We start from the raw sequence: 22,446 nt of genomic DNA on the forward strand, positions 1-22,446 counted from the left end.
GACCAATGAGAAATATGCTCAGTTGAGCAATATCTTCAAACCCGTGATTTGGGCATTTTCTAAGCATCATTTTAAATCTTTCCCATGTCTCACAGAATGATTCATTTTCTCCTTGTATGAACAAAGAAATTTCAGACTTTGCTTTGATGTATCGAAAGATGGTAGAAAATCTTTGCATAAATTTTTCTTCTACATCCTTCCAACTAGTGAAGCTCTAATTAGGAAGTGATCTGAGCCAATCTTTAGCATTTCCAGCCAATGAAAAAGGAAACAAGCGCATATAAACAATTTCAATATCAGCTGATTGAAAACTCATTGTTCCCACCAATTCATAAACTATGTCCAAATGTGAACATGGATCCTCATGTTCCATTGATGTGAATTGATGAGTAGTGATAAGAGTGAGAAAATCAGAATTTATTTCCAAGACTTTGGCGGTAACAAGTATTGCAATATTATAATAATGTCTTTCTCTGGTACATGACATAATCTCCAAGTGTCCTCCTAGGAGGTGATACTTGTTCATCTGCTGTATTGTTTTCCTCTTGAAAATATATTAGTTGAAAAGAAAAAGTATAGTTTTTCGAAAATTTTAAAAAATAAACAGAAAATTAAATTCTAATTAAATAAAACAAATAAAAGAAAATTCAAAATAAATCAGAAAATAAATAGAAACAAATAAAATTAAAATAATAACAGCAAATCTGCAAATTAAAATAAAATAAAATAAAAAATTGTTTAAAACAAAATAAAAACAGTAACAAATATAAAAAAAATTAAAAAAAAATCAAAACAATTAAATACTACAAATTAATTATAATAAAAACTAAAGACAGAATAAAAGAAAACAATAAAAACAAAAAAATGAATAAATTATAATTGTAAACAACTAACTAACTTAGTTTAAAAACTAAGTTTAAAGATACTACGTAAACTAAGTCTACGTAAAAAAAAACTAAAACTAGTAATGATAAATAATTAAAAATAAATAAATAAAAACTACGTAAACTTAAATAAAACTTCGTAAACTTAAATAAAACTACGTAACTAAACTTAAAAACAAAAAAGAACTAAAATAAAAATATAATAAAACAAAAACAAAATCGAAAGACAAATCAAAATAAAAACAAATAAAAGCAATTCAAAGAAATAAGAATTAGAACAATAAAAACAAAATAAAAATTACTAAAAATAAAAATATTAAAAACAAATCAAAACAATACAAATATTCATATTTAGGAAACTATACTCAATAAATCAAACTTGTTCTTGAGTTGGTTATGTTGGCACTGGTCAATAAGAAAACAAACAAATTAGGTTTCATCTCTCTCACTCTCATGTATTTTGATAAGCATGCTAATATTAAGTTCTTTGATTGAAATTGATGCTCGTAGAAAATTCATTTATATCGATCCCTCGCATATAAAATCCTTAATAATGTTTCCTAAATATCGATCTCTCACATATTTATAAAAACAACTTAGAATCTCACTCTCAGACGTTAATGACAATTAACATTTCAAGTCTATCTCTAACACTCAAATATGTTAAGTATTGTGGTTTAGGTCCAAAGCCTAAAAATACCTCCTGGTCGTCAGATTTAAGATTCTCAAATTGTCACATAAAGTTAAAAGTAAAACAAAAATACCAATAATCAATTAAGAATTGAATAGTTTGAGCAGATCACTCTCAATCCCAAAGAGTATAATTAGTCACACATACTTCTATCACCTTCCACTCTCCCAATTGGGTTATAATTCACTTTATGATGTTTTTCTCTCAATCTAGCACACACTAGGGTTAAGCCTCTAGCCCCCGTTTATCCTAGTTTTCTAGAATTAGGTTGTTTCTTGTGTCGCGCTAATGGGCTAAGTGATAAAACATAAAAAAAATGCTCAATCTTTCTTTGCATTTTTTTTTTCATTCTGGACCTTTCAGTTTTGTCTTTTTAGCTCAAATTATTCTCCTTTCCTCCCAATCTTTAATCCTCCCTAAAAATCTACAATTAACTTCAAATTTAGAAATAAAATGTTCTCATAAAAAATTTTAAAAAAATATAAATTCATAAATTAAAAATTATTTTATATATAAATTAACAAAAAATCTTCATAAATATCTAAATTTTAATATAAAATATTACTAAAATTAAACTCTTATCATAAAACCATATCTATATGAAAATTTTCCATTGTAATCATAATTTTAGAAGATATCTATTAAGACTTATCTATTGTGGAAATTCTCCATTATAATCATAGCAAATTTAGACAATATCAGATAGATTCCCATGTTATAGAGTTATTGCTTTTTCTTCAAGACTATGTAAATTGTGATGAATTTTATAGGGTTTTCTAATTTTTAATATAAATAAAACTAACAGCGATATCACATATTCCAATAAAATCATGTTCATATTCTGATTTATAATTCATGGAACCCAAGAAGAGGTAGAGAGAGAATTTGATAGAATAAAAGATGTGATATGTCACCTAAAGAAAATGACATAATATTCTTTCCTTGTTTGGGTGATGTGATAAAAGATGGTGATATTTGACAAGTAACAAAGCATACCAATTTTATAATAGTTAAAATCATAAACATAACACTATAATATTTATCTCTTTGTCATCTTTGAAAAAAAAAAGAACAATCTTATTTGTTCACACATTGATAGTTTTGTATATATTGAATATTTATGTACCATTCACATCTTGATCTAAACATCATTTAATGATATTATTTTAAATAATAACTAATTACAATTCTATTTTCAATTACTTTTTTATCTTGATATTAAAGTTTTAACAAAAAAAATATTTATAAAACTAATTAATTTTGCTTATATTTAAGTGTCCTATTTGAGAATATAATAGATGAAACATGTCTTTTTTTCTTGTAGGCCTAGGATTCTTATCTGACATTGGTGAAGAACATATACCTATGAATCTGTGCCTAGGTATGAAAAAATACATAGAAAATTCCAAAACTATCCAAGCAAACAAAGAACTGTACACAGTCCTAGAAAAGTGATGGAATCTCATGGGCATCACGTTACACCAAAACACGATCATTCAAGTTACTATTAAATCGATGAACATTGGCAGCTTTTGCATGTAAATTCATTTCAAACACTTGTACATGTTTCTATCATTAGCCAACATATTCAACATCTCAGCCAAAATTTTCCAATTCTTTGACTTTTGTATCTCTCAAGTGGGTAATCATGAATAGGGTAAGGGTGAATTTAGATTTCACAAGAAATATTCAAATAAAATTTCTATTTTTTTTATTAAAAGTTGTCTCAATATATTTGGCAAATTTTCTAGATTCAGTTAGAAGCATAATTCCCCTCAAAATTCAATTGATTTATTTTGAATTTCATTTGTGAGACTCGCACTAACTTTTAATTTTTTTTTTTAATAATAAACCTATTTCTTTAGTGAACTGTATGTATAAAATCCTAGCAAAGATTCAAGATGAAGTCACTTCTAGATAGAATAATGGTTGTAAATGAAATGGTGGAATAAGTTTGTATGAAAAAGAAGAAGAATCTTATTATAAAAGTGAATTTATTGATTAAGTGAGATGGATTTTTCTATACGATGAATGGTAAATTTGGGTTTAGTAGTTGGTGGTTGGATGGGTGAAACCGATGTGTAGTTAATATGTTCTAGTTTGTTTATGATACTTTTTTCGTTTGTGAAGTAAATTTAGAGAATGTATTGATAATAAAAAAGTATTCTTAAGTGCTTTGAAATAGCATTAGGATTGAAGGTCAATTTTGCTAAAAGCAAAATTCAAGGTTTAAAGGTGCAATGTTACTTTATTTTTTTATCGACAATGAATAAATATATTAATAGAGACACTTCAGGGGTGTCCCAACCCTAGAACATGGCTCAAAACTCCCAAAAAAACCTAAACAGCTTTTGACATATAAAGCACGACAGAAAAGGAAGTTAAATCCAAGTGGACTAAACTTGAGCCAACATGATTCCACTTTATTAGCTTTCAAGTACCCAAAAGGGCATAAGTTGCCTAGCAAGAGCTTCTTGGCACCACTCAACAACACATTTAGAGCATCTTTTGACCATCTTGAGTGCATTAAAGTGCTTCATGACAGTTGGCACACAACTAGCCTCCTACACTTTAACAACAATGATTAACGCTGCCTCCACCGATAATGCTTCCATCATAGTAAAGATACTATTACTTCCAATACCAATCCAAATAACTTTGTTGAATGCTACTAAGAGAGCGTAAGATACGAAAAATTGAAGGCTTATCAGTATGATTAGCTGCAGCAAAAGGAGAGAGCTTGCCCTGCATCTAAACCATTCGAACATATGTGACAAACTAGTGAGAAAGCAACTCAATCAGTAGAGAGGTTGCAGCTATCTGTTAAACAAAACAATGATTCATCCCACCAATACACTTCATTCTTCTTCTTCTGCTCCCCACATAAAATAGGATCACACCAAAACATTCCTACCCAACTCCCCTCTTACTAACTTGACAGTTGAACCTCCTCCAGGTTTCCCTATACAGGAAAATGCATGTTCTCCTTCCACTCGACACACTAACACATCCCAACCAGATTCTAACCAGCATTTACTAAAATGCTTCACATCATTACCACTGCTAAGCACTGGTTGACTGCTACATACCACGATACTTCCATGACAGCAGCTACACATCATTACAGGTTCTAAATATCCTTTACACATAGCTTTTGATACATAAAGTGTGATTAAGATTCCAATCTGAATAAGAATAGGTAAAGGATCGTAACATGTATTTCAACCATAACCAAGAACTCAGTTGTGTCATATGGAATATTTCTTCCGCATTAGAGACTCCTTGGTTGAAGACGATTTTATTTCTTTGTTCCCAAATGCTCCTTACTACCGCCACCCATAACCCTTTCCAAATCAAATTCTGCTTAGGACTAAGGTGGGCTAAGAAGAAATTCTCAAAGTGGCACCTCAGATTCTTATGTTGGACGGTCAAGATACCTACTCATCTAAAACACAAGGCCCATGCACGTTGAGCGACAACACGTTCCAAAAACATATGTTGGGAATATTCCTTTGGATCTTGGCAAAAAACACATGAAAAAGAACTAACCATCACCCCTCTCCCGATTAAGTTGCTTCTTGTTGGAATTCGGTCTAGCAATATCCTCCATGCAATAACCAAAGCATTAGGAAAAGTTTTAGCTTGCCATAACTGGTTAAAGAGACTTGTTTGGTCCCCTAAGCCATGAGAAGGTATGTAAGCATAAGCTGATTTCACGGAAAACGCGCTTGCACCATCTCCTCCCCACAATTGTTGATCCTTTACCTCCCTGTTCATAATACTCACACAAATATACCTTAACAAATCTTCTTCTTGCAAGGATTCCCAATCGAATCTAGCTCTCCTCCAACTTAGCCTCAATTTCCAGACTATAACTTCCCATTGACCTACCTCTCCCACCGTCAGCCCCTGGTCCATAGAAATGGAGTGTAGCCTGGGGTACAAGGAAATAAGCTTGGTATCACCCACCCAAGCATCCTCTCAGAATCTGACTTTATCTTCGGCTCCTACTTTCCATACCAGTGCATCTTGGAACCATCCACCTACCTCACCTTCACCACAAGCTCTACATAAGTCCCTCCACCACCATGAGTGGTACTTCTAAGGTTTTTGCCATCGGCTGGACTCTAATCCATATTTTGAAATTAACATGACCTTCAATTTTCCTTGTTCTTCGCTCACAAGACGCCATTTCTATTTGGCCAGTAGAGCACCATTCCATTCACCTATTTAGACATGCCAATGGGGTGATCCAAGAAAGATCAGTTTCTGGAAACCCATGGTTAGTAAGATAAAGAAGAGTCTGACCAGAGGGAAGGGACTAATCTATCACTTGTAGGTAGATTTTGTCTAATTAAGTTTGTTCTTAATGTGTTATCCCTGTTTTTCATGTCATATTTTAGAGTTTCAAGGGCTATAGAAAAAGAATTAGTAGTTCTACAAAGAGATTTCTTATTAGTTTGGAAATATGAAGGAAGGAAAATAGTTTGGGTAAAATGGGAAAATATGTGTAAACACAAACATGAAGGTGAGCTAGGCATAAAAGATATAAGGGCTTTCAATTAAGCTCTGTTAGCCAAATGGAAGTGAAGGCTATTAATTGAAAGCATAAGCTCACTACAAAAAAACGTGTATAATGCAGCGATTATTTTCGCAAAAACTGGTGTTTTTAACCGTCGCATTATACGTTTGTGGCGGTACCGCGTACCGCCAGAATTCTTGCCGCCACAAAGTTTAATGTGGCGGTCAATTGAGAACCGTTGTAGCAGACGCCATATTATGCATTGTATAAAGTGTCGATTTTAAGCGTGTAATTGACGTCAGTTATAAATGTCATAATTTTAAAACTGGGTAAACAAATTCTAACGTAAATAGTGACAGTTTTAACCGCCACTTAATACAGTATAGTATGACATTTATAATATACTTTATAACTGTCATAATTTGAATATTAAATATTTATTTTATTTTAATATTTATAATAATTTATTTAATTCTATTTTATAATTTGATTTCATAATATTATTTAATTTCATATTATAATTAAATTTCATAATATAATTAAATTGTAACATAAACTAATTTCATAATATAATTAAAATTGCTAAACATAATAATCAAAACATGACTTCATTTATTCATTGATAACAAAGTTAATAATGTCAAACTAATCCAAACAACAAGTAAATTAAATTGTCAAAATATAAATTCTTTCACTTTCTAAACATATTACAACTAAACTCTCAATCCTAATTTGTCTTATTGCTTCCACTTGATCCCATAATATTCTGACTTGATGATGCAGCACCACTTCCAACATCCGGTGCCTGGATTAAATTAAAATATGCTTAGAGTTAATTAATAATTTTTGAAAAATAAATGAAAAAAATATTATATTATGAAATTCAAGGTATAGTATGAGAGAAAAAATTATATTAAGGCAATAAAATTAAATTAAGGCAGCTAATAAAAATCAACAATTATAAATTAATTATAATTTTAGGATTTACCTTTAGATTCATGAGAAAGAGAAATAAAACAATAACCAAATTAATAGATCAATAATATAGATATTTAAATAGAAAGAGTTTGAACATCACACTTTTAACACCACACTTTTAATTTTTTTTCCTGAAACTAAATCTTGTATGTCATGAAAGAAACAATTAATGTATCAAATCATGATTCAACTCCTAAAATACTTTATGAATAATAAATTGTAATATTCATCAATGACATAAAATTAGCAATGTTAATAGTTTTAGAGTAGGAATTAAAAAAGAAGCTAAAAAGAGGAAACATGTGAAAGGCAAGGACTGTTGGATGGTTGATCGATCATGACTTCCTCTGACTCTGTCATATCCACTATTGTATAATACTTATTTTAAAAACATTAGTAGACATTGAGATGTGCATTTATGTAACAATCAAGTCAACACAAAGTTTATTACCACTACAAGAAAATCATGAAATAGAAACCAGTTTGTAGAAACCAAAATAATTAGTTGCAATAGTAACTAAATTAGAGACCATTTTAGAAACTAAAAAGAAATTTGGTTTCTAAATTAGTTTCTATTATTTTCTATTATTGTTAAATAGTTTCTAAATTGGTATCTAATTAACAACCAAGGTTTTTGCTACCAAATTTAGAAACTAAATAATTGGTAGTTAAAACTTTAGTTGCTAATTAGATACCAATTTAGAAACTATTTAACAATAATAGAAACTAATTTAGAAACCAATTTTTTTTTTTAGTTTCTAAAATGGTCTCTATTTTAGTTTCTATTGTAACTAATTATTTTGGTCTCTAAAAATTGGTTTCTATTTCATGATTTTCTTGTAGTGTACTATGACTTGACTCATGTCATTTTGTACAGAGTATCCATTATTTAGTAATGACTTAACTTAAAAAGAGAGAAAAAAGAGTGAGAATACACATCCATTCTTCCTTAAGGGATGCTTGAATTATATTTTCCTCTCCTAATTTTAAGAAGTACACTCCCCTTTCCCATAATATAAATTGTGTCACACTTTAGTACATCTTAATGTAAATGAACTTCTTAGTAAATAAATTAATTAGATAACTGTTTCCTTTGAATTATAATCTGGATATTGAACTATGAAATGGTAAATAAAAGAATTACTTTCCAGTTAACAAGTTGGAATAATCTAAAGGATAAAGACAACTTTTCTAGAGTAATTTTTTTTATTTAAATATAGATTTATGACATATAATAAGCAAGCCATATTAAACATAATGCAGTTTGTTGGACTCTAACAAACTTCGTATGTATATAGTGGTTCAAAAGGAAAATGAAACTATTTATTTTTAAAATAAAATAGATTAGACATATATATATATAAAACAAGTAAAAATCTGCCTAATTTTTTAGAAAAAAAATACTCAAACAAAACAGAGTATTATTCCAAGATATTTGTTTATGAAAATCAAACTCCATGTTGAGGAAAAAAACAAAAAAATATGCATACCTAAAATTACAATCTACATACGTATAATAAATATATATTTTACATGCACGCACCGAATCATTTCAAAGGTCTTCCTTAAGCTAGAATGATACATATCCAACCTCACCTTCAATTTTTCACACTGCCACCATAACACACATGATCATGCTCTAACAAACACAAGATAAAAATTTGGAAATAGAAACAATTACACTAAAGCCACTAAAGTAAAGAACAATCAGTACTAATTAGTAACTAACTACTTTTTTTTAACCGACAATCATCCCAAATTCTCTTAAATCAATCCCAGAAATTCACACAAATAATAAATCACTCTTACCAAATAACGCATTAGAGATTAAAATAAGAATGACAATTTCTGAGGAAAGAATCACACCATTTACCTCAAGTTCAACAACACAAAACGACTCTAACCTCAAATATACAAAACACACGAGCTCATTCAACTCCCAATACGATCCAAGTGGTTTCTTTATCTCACTAATAAACAACTTACAGTCTTCTTGTAGCACCAATTAGGTTTCCGGTGGACCCCTTCTGCAGTACTTAATAAGATTACTCAACACCCCTATTTTTTTCATCCAGCTCAACTATTCTAATCTTCAAAACCCACTGCATCTTTGAAGAAAACACCACTCTACTTAACTACACACAGCTATGTAAGCGCTTTTATTACTATAATAATATTAATTATAATTTTCAGCAAAAACAACATTCAACATTGATGCAATAAACTTGACAGTGAAATTGTAGAGAGTAGCATTCAACATCCACAAAAAAAAGAGAAAGAAAAATAGATCGATAGACGAATCGTGTACTTGGACCTGGCGAAATCGTAGAGTTTTCTGGTGCTGGAGAAAATCATAACTCCGACTTTGAGAACGTGATCCTCCTTATCACGATCTTTCCTCTCCCCATACCATACCCTAACAATCAAATCCTTTCGATTTAGAAAAGCACTCGTTGTAAAACAGATCCACAAACAAAACTTCAATTAGACGAAGAAAAAAAACAAAAAAAGCAAAAATCAAAACAACACAGTTGCGAAAGAGAAAATAGAAGAGGCTTGGATCCACATGCGGTGGTGACGAAGGAAGACCAATTAAGTAACTAACTACTTAATAAGTTAGTAAGCAATGATAACAAAAACATGTTTAATTCAAGAGAAAACAGGGTAGTTACCTGTAAGTTGTGTTTAATCAAATTAATAGATTGGGCTACAGCGGCGATATGACTCTTCCAATCATCATCGTTTTCGTCCAAAATGTTCCAATTACTGGCCAGAAATTTTTGGACTGTGAGCCCATCAGAGGTTGAAGGCTCAGTGGCGGCGACCTTAGAGACCCAAAAGCGAATTTGGAAAAGTATCATTAGGGTTTACTCTGTGAAGATGCGAGTGATGGCTAGGTTAAACAAAGAAGAAATTTGGAGATTGGAAAAGACAAAGAAATAAAGGATTTTTAGAATATGTTTTTAAAGGATTTTCGAATTTGGGAGGATCAGGGGATGAAGATGAGAATAGGGTTTTGGGAAATCAAATATTTGAGAAAGTGTGGGAAATGTAGAAAGCGAACGAGTGACTTGCAGAGATGATGGAGAGTGGAGAGTGAAACAAGAGCGAGAAAACGGGTTTGTTTCAAAAAACTCCACCTCGAACGAAGTCGACGGTGGATGTGGTAGAGAGAAATGATGAGTGGTGGAGAGAATATGGTGAACTGCAGAGAGAAGATGGTGGATGTGGTAGAGAGAAGAGAGAAGGCAGAGAGAAGAAAGGAGGCAGAGAGCAGTAGGGAGAAGACAGTGAGTAGCAGAGAGAAGAAGAGAGGGTTTCGAAAAGAAGAGGGAGTTCAAAGGTTTTAGGGAATAAATTTGGGAATTATACGGAGGGAACGAAAAGTGGGAGAATATTTTATTTCGGAAGCTAATTATGGCACTTCTAAATGCCACATTTCGAAAGAACATTATGGCGTCTACGAAATTGTCGTATTATACAGCTAGTTGTGACAGTTTTTAATAACCGTCATATTATAACCGCCACCACATACACGTTTTTTTGTAGTGGCTTTTGGCTAGAAATAGTAAATGCTAAATATGGTTCATGGAGAAGTTTAGAAAGGATGTTTGATAGGTCAAATGAGTCATGGTGGTCGGGATATCTAAGGAGGGTATGTGAAGGAAAAAAGTGGGAGGTGATTCAATAAAAATATGAAATGCAAGGTAGAGGATGGGGAAAAACACTAAGTTGTGGCAAGATAAGTTGTTGAGGGAGATGCTTTGATGAACAAATATCCTAAAATATTTAGTAATTCCAACCAGAAAGAAGAAAAATAGAAAACGTTTGGGATTGAGAATTAAATTGGAGAATGGAATGGTTTGTCTGGGAGGTTGATCAAGTAAATGAGCTACAATATATACTGTCAAATACCAATATGAGAAGGTCATAAAGGGATACGTGGATTTGGATTACAAGTGGTACAAACACGTACACTGTAAAATTAGCTTATGAGTGTATAATGGAATCTGAAGTTGGGGGTAATAAAGAAATATATAGGGTTCTTTGGGATATCAAAGCCTCACCAACAATATTATTTGTTTCTTGGAGAGTATTACAAGATAGGCTTTCAACTAGGGACAAACTGGTACAAAAAAGGGTCTTGGTTCTAATCCTATGTGTGTCATGTGTGATGAGGCTGGGGAAACAATAGAGCACATTTTCTTTACATGTAGGGTAGCAATTGGGATGTGGAATATGTGTTATGTGTGGATAAAAGTCCAAATTGTACAACATTACAAACTTGATCCACATTTCAAACAATTCTTATCACCAAACCTAACCAAAAAGGCAATCTAATATGAAAGAGTATGTGGTAAGTAGTCGTATGAATCATATGGAAGATGAGAAATCATGTAATTTTTAAGGATGAAAAAGTGGATGAGGAGAAGATCTTTACCAAGGCACAATTAAATGTATGAGCTTAGATTGTCAACAAACATCATATGGTCGGATTCTCATATTCTGATTGGTGCTTATGTCCAATTGTGTGCATAAAATACTTGTCTTAAAGAATATTGAACTAAAGAACTGGAGGTAAGTCAATAGAATGTGATTCATATAAATGCACACATGTGAGTGACAGGTGGATGGTAATTAGGGAGTGATATCCAAATGTTGGAGTCCAACAAAGAAGCGTAGCAGGAATATAAAGAAGCTAAAACCACAATGCAAGCCCTTTGATTTAGTTTTTATGGGCAGGGGGTCTACAGTGTGCATGCTTGTGTAATTGGGGCAATTGAATACATCATTTGGAATGGAGGAATTGTATCAATGGTGCTTGTATATAGATTTCAATAAGTCTAATGTACTCACATATGGTTGAGGTTTTGGTTTTTTGAATGTAATATGTCACTAAATGGGACATGGAAGAAGGGTATATTACATGGGAATGATGATTATGTAGCCATATTATTTTTTGTATAAGGATTGAAATATCCCTCAAATGTTTGAATTGTAGATAAAGATTTGAATTTGATCAAGTTGATAGAGATAGAGAATGGAATGAACAAATTGGTTATGGCAATGTTGTGTGATGCAGTACTAGTGGTATTTTGTATTACGAGTTACAAAGACCGCTCCACCATCAAAATCTCCCAACACAACTCCTCTGTTGTCACAAAACCTATGTATATGTTGAGTCTGATCCATGTAATATGTGAGTTGTTGTCTTGTTGGTAGTGAATAGTCTTTTAAGCTAATTCAGATTGTTTTAAACTAACTAAAGAGCAAGTGAGAGACCATATAATTGGAGGAGACTATTTTTTATTTTAATAATAGTTCATGAGATTAGTGTTGTACTTTCATCGTGATTTTTTACATGGATTGAAGCACTCCTTTATACTTATTAATTTTATTAAAATACTTATTAATTTTATTATTTTAATGATAAAAAAATTAATAGTTATAATCTTTAATCTTTATGGTTAATAAAATTCTAATTTTTTTAATCTTAAACCTCTAACCGTCTTCACATAAAAAAAAAAACATTGAAATAACGTTAGAATTAAAGGAAGAACACTATTGGATAAATCAAAACAAAATAGATGTTAACAAAGAAACATTATTTCGATAAATCAAAAGAATCCAAGTGGTTATTGAAGCATGTTATATGCAACATGGGTACTACTAACCTAAAAAAACATAGTTGATTTGACATGTATCATCCAAACTTATTAAGAGAATTTATAAACTTATCTCTAATGATTATCTCAAATCCTTCACTTAACTGAGATTTTTTTTTAGAAATGTTTAAATTTTTTATATTAAGTTTTATGGAAGAACATTTTAAAGATTATTTCAAATATAACATGGTAAAATTTAATGAAATATTAAGTAAATTTCTTAATTAACACAAAATAGTTAATTTTATTTAAATTTGATTTCTCCCTCCGATCTCAATTATTAAAAAAAAAAACAGGCTAAAAGTAATTAATTACAATAGTTGTATTAAAAAAAACTATTGTGGACAGAGTGTCCTATTTTTATTATGTTTTTATAATTATATATAATTTTATTTTATTTATTTTATTATATGAATATAAAATAATTAAATATATATTGTATTGAAATTATGTAATAATTAATAAAAAAAATAACTGTAGCTATTTTATTTATTTATTTTTCTTTATTTTTTTTAATTGATATCCTTTTGTATTTTGTATTGTAATTTTTTTAAAAAAAATTAAGGCTAAAATATAAAAAAAAAAAATTGTATCAAATGCAATCATTCCTATTATATATTGTTATAAACATATTTTATTAAAATCATTTATCTCTTAATAAATACATTAATTTTATCTGTTTTAATAAATATATTACTTTTATTTGTTGTAAATGAAATCATTGCGATAATTTATCTCATGATAAATTAATAAAAAAATTATTTCGTGTTTCATGGAAAATAAAAAAATAAAATATCTTTCAAAGGTTAAAAACTTTATTAATTTTGAGACAGGGGTAAAAATGTTTATTCAATGAAAACACATAAAATGTTTGTCACATTTTTCAAGCCTTGGAGTGTGATCTAAAATTCCTGACACCCCATGACTTTCATCAAAAGCTATACTCAATCATTACAAAAATCCAAACTTCCCAAACAAATAAATCATTCTCATTATTGAAAATAAATAATTGAGCTAACATTAACACATCTTAAATTTAAATATGAAGCAACTAAGTCAATGAAATTTAAGTTTAAGTTTGAGTTTCTTCAATAAAAAAAATATATTTTGTGTTCAAGAGTAAATAATGAGTAGTATAATCTTCTTCACCAATTTATTATAGATAGTATTAATTATTCTATGATAGAAGAAATTAGTAGGTTAAATCATAATAGAATAATAATGTTAAATTATTATATTATAATTTTAAATAGAAAGAATGTTGGAGATCCACATCGACTAGAGATTAGAGCCTTTCATTATATATAAGTGGGTGCAAACCTCAACCTCATGAGCCGGTTTTATGGGGTTGAGTTAGGCTTAAAGTCCACTTCGTAATATGGTATCAGAGCCATTTTGAGTTTATCCTAGCGAGTATTTGTGTTGGACCTATCGTGTCACCCGCTATTGGGCCGCTATCGGACCACTTAACATATATAGTCTCACGCACGAATTAACAGTCTCGGGCGTGAGGGGTGCAAACCTCAACCTCATGTCTCTAGTCGATGTGGAATCTCCAACAAAGAATTTAATATACTTTTTATAATAATAATGTTAAATTATTATATTATAATTTGAAATAAAAAGAATGTAATATTTTTTATAAGTGAAGCAGAATTTAACTATTAACTTTGTTATAATAATATTTACTTAATTCAATATTTTTTGTATAATTTTTTATCAATAAATAAGAGTATTTAAAGATAATTCAACTTCATAAAAAAACTATTAAATATAACTTATCAAAGAATCTAGTACATATATTTTCATATAAAATCCACATTATCCAAATTTTTACAATTTTAAAAGATAAAATAAATTCAATAAAATTAATCTAAACTGACATAAATACCAATCAAAACTATTAAAAAAATATATACATCCATAAGAAATTAATATATCCGATGATAATTCAAAAGTTTTAATATTGATTAATTCTTTTGTAGACTCTGTTCTATCTTTTCATCTATTGCTACTGTGATCTCCATCAGATCAAAATTATGAGTTTAATCTATTTCAATGTTTAATTTTTTGCAAGATTATCCTTATGATGAAATCAAAATAGCATTAATAGCTTAATACATTATTTAAAATTTGTTACATGTAAATGTAAAGAATGAGAGGAGGGATTATCCATAATTAATGTACTCAAACTTGATCAATAAAATCCAATAAAAATGAGGATGATTATTAAAGCTCACAGATACTTAATTATTATACTTAATTATCATACTTAATTACACTAATTAAAGTGTTGATGAACAGAGAAAGTTTTTGAGTGCAAACTGGTTTGAAACACCTGCACTTGCCTTCTGTTCTTGGCCAACCTGTTCAACAACTCAACCAAGTTCTTCCTTTTCTTTGACCCTTCTTCGGCATCTGAAGATGGTGACAATGATGAATAAGATTCCAACGTGCTTTCTTTCGAAGTTTTGCTTATTCTAACGGGCTTCATAGCCATATCAGAGTCAATAAGATGAGGAAAATTCAGCTTAGCTTTGTTACCACGCATCTCAAATGCAGCTTTATCATAAGCCAAACCAGCTTCTTCTTCACTTTCATAAGTTCCAAGCCAAATTCTCGCACCGTTCTTCTTTGGATCCCTTATCTCTGCCGCGAACTTCCCCCACGGCCTCCTCCTCACACCACGGAAACGCTTCCACACCGGCGGCGCGTGACCCTCACGCGCTTTCACCTCTGCATCGTGGACACCCTGCAAAGTAGGGCTCGGGAACGGCTTGCACATTGGAGAGTAGAAAACTTGGGGGCTGTAAACAACGTTCATGAGGGTGTTGGAATCTGGTTCAAGCTCAAGGAGATAGTGTTGAATTGATTCCAACGATGAGAAATCGCATGATGTTGTTGTTGTGGTGGCCATGTTTTGGAAGGTGATGTTTTTGTTTATTTTGGTTACTTTGGATGGAGAATACTGTGATGTGTCTTTATACCACTAGGTTTTGGAGTTGTTGTTGTTGTTTTTTGTATTTTTTTATGTTTTGAAAGTTTGAACAACGTGATACTAATTTCTTTCTTTAATGTTGTTTTCATGTGGGATGTTTCTTAGAAGGTACAATGAGTATTTGAAATAGCTTTGAAACTTGAAGAACCAGAATTTTCCCCCACGTGTGGTTACTTCGTATTATGTTATTGTTTTCTTCTTTTTCAATAGACACGAATATTTAGATAGTGTCACAATATTATAAAATTGGTGACAAACAAATCTTATTTGACTCCTATATGAGAAAAGGCACACATAAAGAGAGAGACTAGTAGTATAATATAATATATAATTGAAAATTGATATGAAATGAGAGAGATATTGAAAAGAAATATTAATTTGAGATAAAAAAAAATAGATTTTAGTTATTAAATTTTTATCTTTCATTTTCTATAGTTTGATCTCTCCATTGGGTGAGAGTTAGTAATTTCTTTAAACTATATTTTGACCATAAAAAGTGGTTTGTGAACACAAAATATTCCTTCATGACTTAAAAAACACTCTTATGCTTAAAATGATAATAAAAAATGAGCATCTTTTGATGGCATTAGTTGTAGTTGAAGGCAAGTAATTTTTTTAATCATTTTCACCATTCACAAAGCAAAAGGTTAAGATGTCCAATGGAAAGAAAATGAAAACATTCCTTAAATGGAAGAAGGAAGCAACTTAAGGTTTAACACAATGTGAAAACTTCCCCCAAGTAGTCAACAAGATGAAGTGTGAATTATGACCCAAAATATTAATTGTTGACCCTTCAATGCAATCTTGTGTGCATTTTATATAATAATTAACTACATATATAAAAAGGGACATTCTTTCTAACCTTAGGGTTCAAAAAATCTTGCCCACCATTTTTGAACTATAAAATAGTAGTAGTCAATGGTTGACCAAGGGTCCTCTACAAAATTATTATGTTCATAGATAAACTTTTGATACAACAATTGATTGGTTTCAAGAAATATAAGAATATTATGCATAACAAACATGTGTGAACATGACTTTTTTTAATTATAAATATATACTTGTAGAATAAAGAGTGTTACTAAACATTAATTTTAAAATTATAAAAAAATAAAATCGGACTAATTGCCTTTAAATCTTTCATTCCAAATTCTGATCAGATAACTTAAAAGACTGAAAACGTATCTCAATAAAAATACGTTGGGAAATAAATATTGTTTACCCATAATTGGCTTAGTTGTAATTTTGATATTTACTATTTTAATTATCTTTCTTATTTTCAATTATTCGTGTATTTTTGTTGTTGTTTTGTACGTGATAATTTAAGAATGGAAGAAAAACACGTTATATTTGTGATGGTAAATGATTGTTGTTATTTGAGGTGTCAGCTTAACTGCGATCAAGTTATTTAAATAAAAATTAAAAAGTGTGTAAAAAGCTGAAAACCAAAAAGTACATTTAATTATAAAAACTAAGAAACTAAAAATTCAGAAATAAAAATTAAAGACCACAATTACAAACTTGATAAAATATTGAAACTATAATTACAATTAAGTCTATATAATATATATTTTGGTTGAACAATAATTTGAACTATTTATATTTTGTTTCACCTATCCTACTATATACGCGTCTTCTATAAATAGTATTTTGTCTTAGTTACAAATGTAGAAAATATTCCACTGAAATTATTTCTGTGTATTCACCATAGGAAGGTGTAAATATTTGACTAAATTAAAATAGTTCACTTACGGTTTATTTTAATAGTCATTATCACATATTTTATTATTTCCTAATTTTATTTAAAAGGATGGTAAATGCATTTATCTCTTAAATCCTTCCACCATTAGGATTCATCTCTTTTGCACCCAACCTCATTAAGACTTCTCCTAGAGCCATACATTAGATTCTAGTATGTCTTTCCACCACAATCTTTATTTCCACTTTTCCAACAATGCTTTATTAAAAGTCTCTGTATTTAATACCTAATCTCCCCCTTGGCACTTTTGGATTTGCATTGTTCTCATTTTATCCAAAATACCTTACTACATTCATTGCCTTTACTCCGTAGAAAATTTCATTGCCGAGAGTGACAACTCGTGTGTGGGATAACATATTATAGGTGATTCAATAACGGTTGACCTGATAAGCCCAACAAGCACTCATTAGGATAGACTCGATATGGCTCTAATATCATATTAAGAAGTGGACTTTAAGCCTAACTCAACCCCATAAAACTAGCTCATGAGGTGAGGTTTGCACCCACTTATATACAATGAATTGTCCTCATCTCTAGTTGATGTGGGATCTCCAACATGAACCGATTTGTGGGGTTGAGTTAGGCTTAAAGTCCACTTTATAATATGGTATCAGAGTCATTTAGATCCTATCCTGACGAGTGTTTGTTGGGCTTATCAAGTCACCAGAGGGTCATTATCAGACCACTCATAATATGTTATCCCACGCACGAGCTGGCTGTCACACTCGGCGTAAGTGGGTGCGTTGGAGATCTCACATCGACTAGAAATAAAGACAATTCATTGTATATAAGTGGGTGCAAACCTCTTCCCATATGCCAATTTTACGGGATTGAGTTAAACTTAAAGTTTCATTTGTAATAATTATCTACACCTAAAGTTATGATATTACTCTTATGAAAATTAACCTACTGTTTGCATTGACTTCTTTCTGCAGAATATCGTGACATCAAAAAAATGTGTGAATGAACAAAATTTCATTTCAAATTTGTTTACGAAAGCGTGTGACAGATCAAATCAAAGAAAAAGAAAGTCCTACTAATTCCTTTTGTTTTTTTTCAATCATCACAAAGAATTCCTGTTACTTCGTCATGATATCACCCAACTTTTTTAATTATTCTTAGTAGTAATAATTCTATCACCATTTTTTTAATTTGGTTTCGTTTTGAGTGATTTTGATTTAATTTCACTCCGTTTTGGAAAATAAGTTCAGATATTAATTTCTATCAAAATGATGATGACATATTATTACAATTTATATGTCATCCACTATTTTCATTGCATGTTATTTTCATTAATAAATTAAATTTAAATGATAAAACCATGTCCACTTTGAATATTAATGTAACAAATATCTTTATTATTAACTTAATAAAAAGTTATTTATTATATTAATTTTATTTTTGAAAAATATGAGATCTAATTAAAAACAGTGAAACAAAATTTTAAAAAAACTACCTAAAAATTAAATAAAAAAATTAACAAACATTATTATTATTATTATTATTAATTATTGTATATTTTTCATGCTGATATAGACGTTATAATACAACAATATAGTCTAGATAATAAATTCGTTTGTTACCTTAAACAAAAGCTCATTTTAATAGTTTCATCACTATAAATATTTAGAAGGTGTAAAAATAAAATTAATTTAATTATAATACATATATCATTAAAGAAAAACATGAAATAAAAACTAATTTTAGAGACAACAATAATTAATTGTTATAATAACTAAATTAAAGACCATTTTAAAAAAAATGGTTTATAAATTAGTTTATATTGTTAAATAGTTTCTAAATTAGTATCTAATTAATTATCAAGTTTTAACTACCAATTATTTAGTTTCTAAATTTGGTAGCAAAAATCTTGGTTACTAACTAGATACCAATTTAAAAATCATTTAACAATAATAAAAACTAATTTAAAAACCAAAATTTTTGTAATCTCTAAAATGTTTTTAATTTAGTATTATAATTATTGTAGTGTATAAAATATATTTAATTTTTTATTTATTTATTATTATTATAGCATGGGATTGAAAAGTTTTGGTGAGTAAAAAATTGACTAAAAACTCATTTGACACGTGCTTAAAAAGTCAAGGATGGTTCTACGAAATGCCCCCCAACAAAAGGCGAAAAAGCAACCACATTTGACTAACAAAAGAGCAACACGATATTTGGTATAAATAATAGACATCACAATACTCCTGAAACAAACACACTTCATTTTCAACTTCCAAAAGACCAAAATCAAATGAACTTCAACACCACTCTTCACTCCCATGATCATGCTCTTCTTCAATCCATTCAACATTTCCTCCTCGACGATACCCAAGACTTAAATGCTCTCGCGGCGGTTTTGGCCTCACCCGACGGCGTTTCACCTCGGCAGAGCGACGGCGGATCCACCTCCACCCTTTTCACCTCCGCCGTTAACTCTCCATCAGCCTCGCTAGGACAGTCAACAACCACCTCCACGGCGGCGCGTGGAGAATATACGGTGGCGCGTGGCGGTAACGCGCCTTACCAGAACTTCAAGGGAGTGAGACGCAGACCTTGGGGGAAGTTTGCGGCTGAGATTAGAGATCCGAAGAGAAACGGCGCCAGAGTTTGGCTTGGGACTTACGAGTCGGCTGAGAGTGCGGCTTTGGCTTATGATCGAGCCGCTTTTGAAATGCGTGGCTCCAAAGCTAAGCTTAATTTTCCTCATTTAATTGGAAGCCATGAGCCAAGCCATGAGCCAAGCTAAGATATAATACTATTTTTTTAATGAGAAAGGATAAAAATATCGATTCCAAGAAAATGATACATTACCATTCTATTCACAAATGCTGTACAATTATTTAAGTTAATCATTATTAGTTTTGTTAAGCAAAGGGCAAATGAATATTATTATTAGATCTCACTGGAGGAACTTGGGGAAGTATGTAAAATTTGAGCTTCGTTAATTTGAAAAGAATGCATTATTATTTTAACCTTAATTAAATTTTATAAAATTGATAAAAATAAAATTTATATTCATTTATATACTATCAAATATTATAATTTTAATATAAGTGAGATTTACAAATTGTAAATCTAAGTCCCCTAAAAAAAATAAAGCAACAGACCATCAGAACTTCATCACTTTCTTTTTTTCTTTTTCTTTTACGCCGCTCTCTTCTAAAGTTTCTCTCTTTTTAATTTCTTTCTCATATCTCATCTATTTCAAAATCTGATCACATTATACTGTAGCTGAGGAATCAAACTACATTTTTACTCAATCAGATTTTCAAACAGAGTAAGTTTATTTTTACTTTAAAAATCCCTTATTATCTGTTTTTCTCTATGATTTAATTATCAATCCTAGTGGGGTCAGTTGAGATAAGTGTTTTCCTCAACTTGATTAAGTTCATACTAAAATTTGGTAATTTTTGGATAACTTGCTTTAGATTCCTAAATTTTGTAGTGGTTCCCCTTGGTGAGGTAGAATTTCCATCAGAACAAGGAATTTCAGGTAAGGGAAACTAAATTTATTTTTTAATAGCACCCTAGGCTAGAAGAGTTGGATGTGGAGTGAACGTGGTCCCAATATTCAATTTATCTTGTAGGGATGTTGTTTCTTTATATATCATGTTTGTTTTTACATTGTTTAAACTTGTAAAAATATTAGATTTTGATGGTTTAGTATTTAAGTGTTAAATAAGATTTAAATATCGTGGATTGTGTTTTGAATGATACTATATGATGAAAATGATATGGAATTGAATTCATACATTTGGGACAATGTATAGACTGATGTTTGGTTGTGTATTAAGTATTGATGCGTATGTAGTAAGAGAGATCTCCGAGCTTCACTGATAATCTAAGTCACCACTACAAAAAAAATATGTTTATTAGGATGGGCCAAAAACGGACGCTAACCATAAAAAACGAACGCAACAGTGTAACTATCGTGGGCTTAACGTTAATGGAAATTTCGAAGCTAATGTGCTCGATGTAAAAATATTGGCGGGTGAGGGCGACACATTGATGTCTTTTTTGCGTAGGTCAAGCCTACAAGGAGGTGACACAATTTTTAAACTAGCGTGGGTTTGACCTACATGTTGTCCACACAAAATGATATTTATTTAAAGGAGCGTGGGCTTAGCCTTCAAGGTGTCCACACATTTTTAAAGAAGCATGGGCTTAGCCCTTGTGAGTGTCACACATTTTTAATGAAGCGTGGGCTTAGCCCACGTGAGTGCAACACAATTTTTAAACTAGCGAGTGTTAAGCCTTCATGTTGGCCACAAATTAGTGTGGGCTTAGCCTTCAAAATATATTTTATATTATTTGTTTAAAGAAGTGTAGGCTTAGCCTATAAGTTTGCCACACAAAGAAGCGTGGGCTTAACCTACACTTTCATAAGCTCAAATAACGGGTAGTCCAGTTTCCAGTTTCATCTGATTATAATTAAAAAGAAAAATATTTTTTTATTAAAATAAATCAAAATTACATTAACTAATGTGGTAAATAGTAGTCTACAACTGTTCTCGCCGATTGACTAAGCGACTGGTTAACTCAAGGTTGAATGCTCCCTCCTGAATCTATCCCTTCTGAAACTGAATTCGTGAATCTTTGTCGCACCAAAATTAGGCTCCGCTGAGACAGAGAGCGCCCTACCTGTTGATTAGACTCCGACGATCAAGTCAGTTAGGGCTCACTCAAAAGTAACTAGTCAAAAAAGTGCGTAAAAAATAATATACCTTTATTTGGAGACTCACTCTCCTTTTATTGTCGTACATGCCACATGAAACTATTCTCACTGGAGATAAGTAAATCTTAACCGAAAATATTCTAAACATATTAATCTTTTTACATGTAACAGAAAAACTACCTGCCATGGTCACCAGTGATCTTCAGGTACCATCCGCAGGCCCTATTCTATTACCTCCGCATAACCCTATTTCAACTTCAACGGAGT

At 30.6% G+C, this 22,446-nt stretch overlaps 2 protein-coding genes across 2 annotated transcripts; one reads left to right on the forward strand and one right to left on the reverse strand.

Annotated features, from left to right (window-relative positions):
- Positions 1–14,909: 14,909 nt before the first annotated feature.
- LOC137819508 (ethylene-responsive transcription factor 13-like) lies at positions 14,910–15,829 on the reverse strand. Its single transcript, XM_068623383.1, has one exon. It carries the CDS (start codon positions 15,656–15,658, stop codon positions 15,023–15,025), a length of 636 nt encoding a protein of 211 aa, XP_068479484.1. The 5' UTR covers positions 15,659–15,829; the 3' UTR covers positions 14,910–15,022.
- Positions 15,830–19,755: 3,926 nt separating this feature from the next.
- LOC137813691 (ethylene-responsive transcription factor 13-like) lies at positions 19,756–20,250 on the forward strand. Its single transcript, XM_068616070.1, has one exon. The coding sequence runs from the start codon at positions 19,756–19,758 to the stop codon at positions 20,248–20,250; it is 495 nt and encodes a 164-aa protein (XP_068472171.1).
- Positions 20,251–22,446: the final 2,196 nt, after the last annotated feature.

This window comes from Phaseolus vulgaris, chromosome 10 (assembly GCF_000499845.2).
Source record: "Phaseolus vulgaris cultivar G19833 chromosome 10, P. vulgaris v2.0, whole genome shotgun sequence".
NCBI lineage: Eukaryota > Viridiplantae > Streptophyta > Magnoliopsida > Fabales > Fabaceae > Phaseolus > Phaseolus vulgaris.

What these genes read in the sequence shown, in the direction of transcription:
- LOC137819508 (XM_068623383.1), bottom strand. Translation starts at nt 15,658, where the DNA reads ATGGCCACCACAACAACAACATCATGCGATTTCTCATCGTTGGAATCA.
- LOC137813691 (XM_068616070.1), top strand. Translation starts at nt 19,756, where the DNA reads ATGAACTTCAACACCACTCTTCACTCCCATGATCATGCTCTTCTTCAA.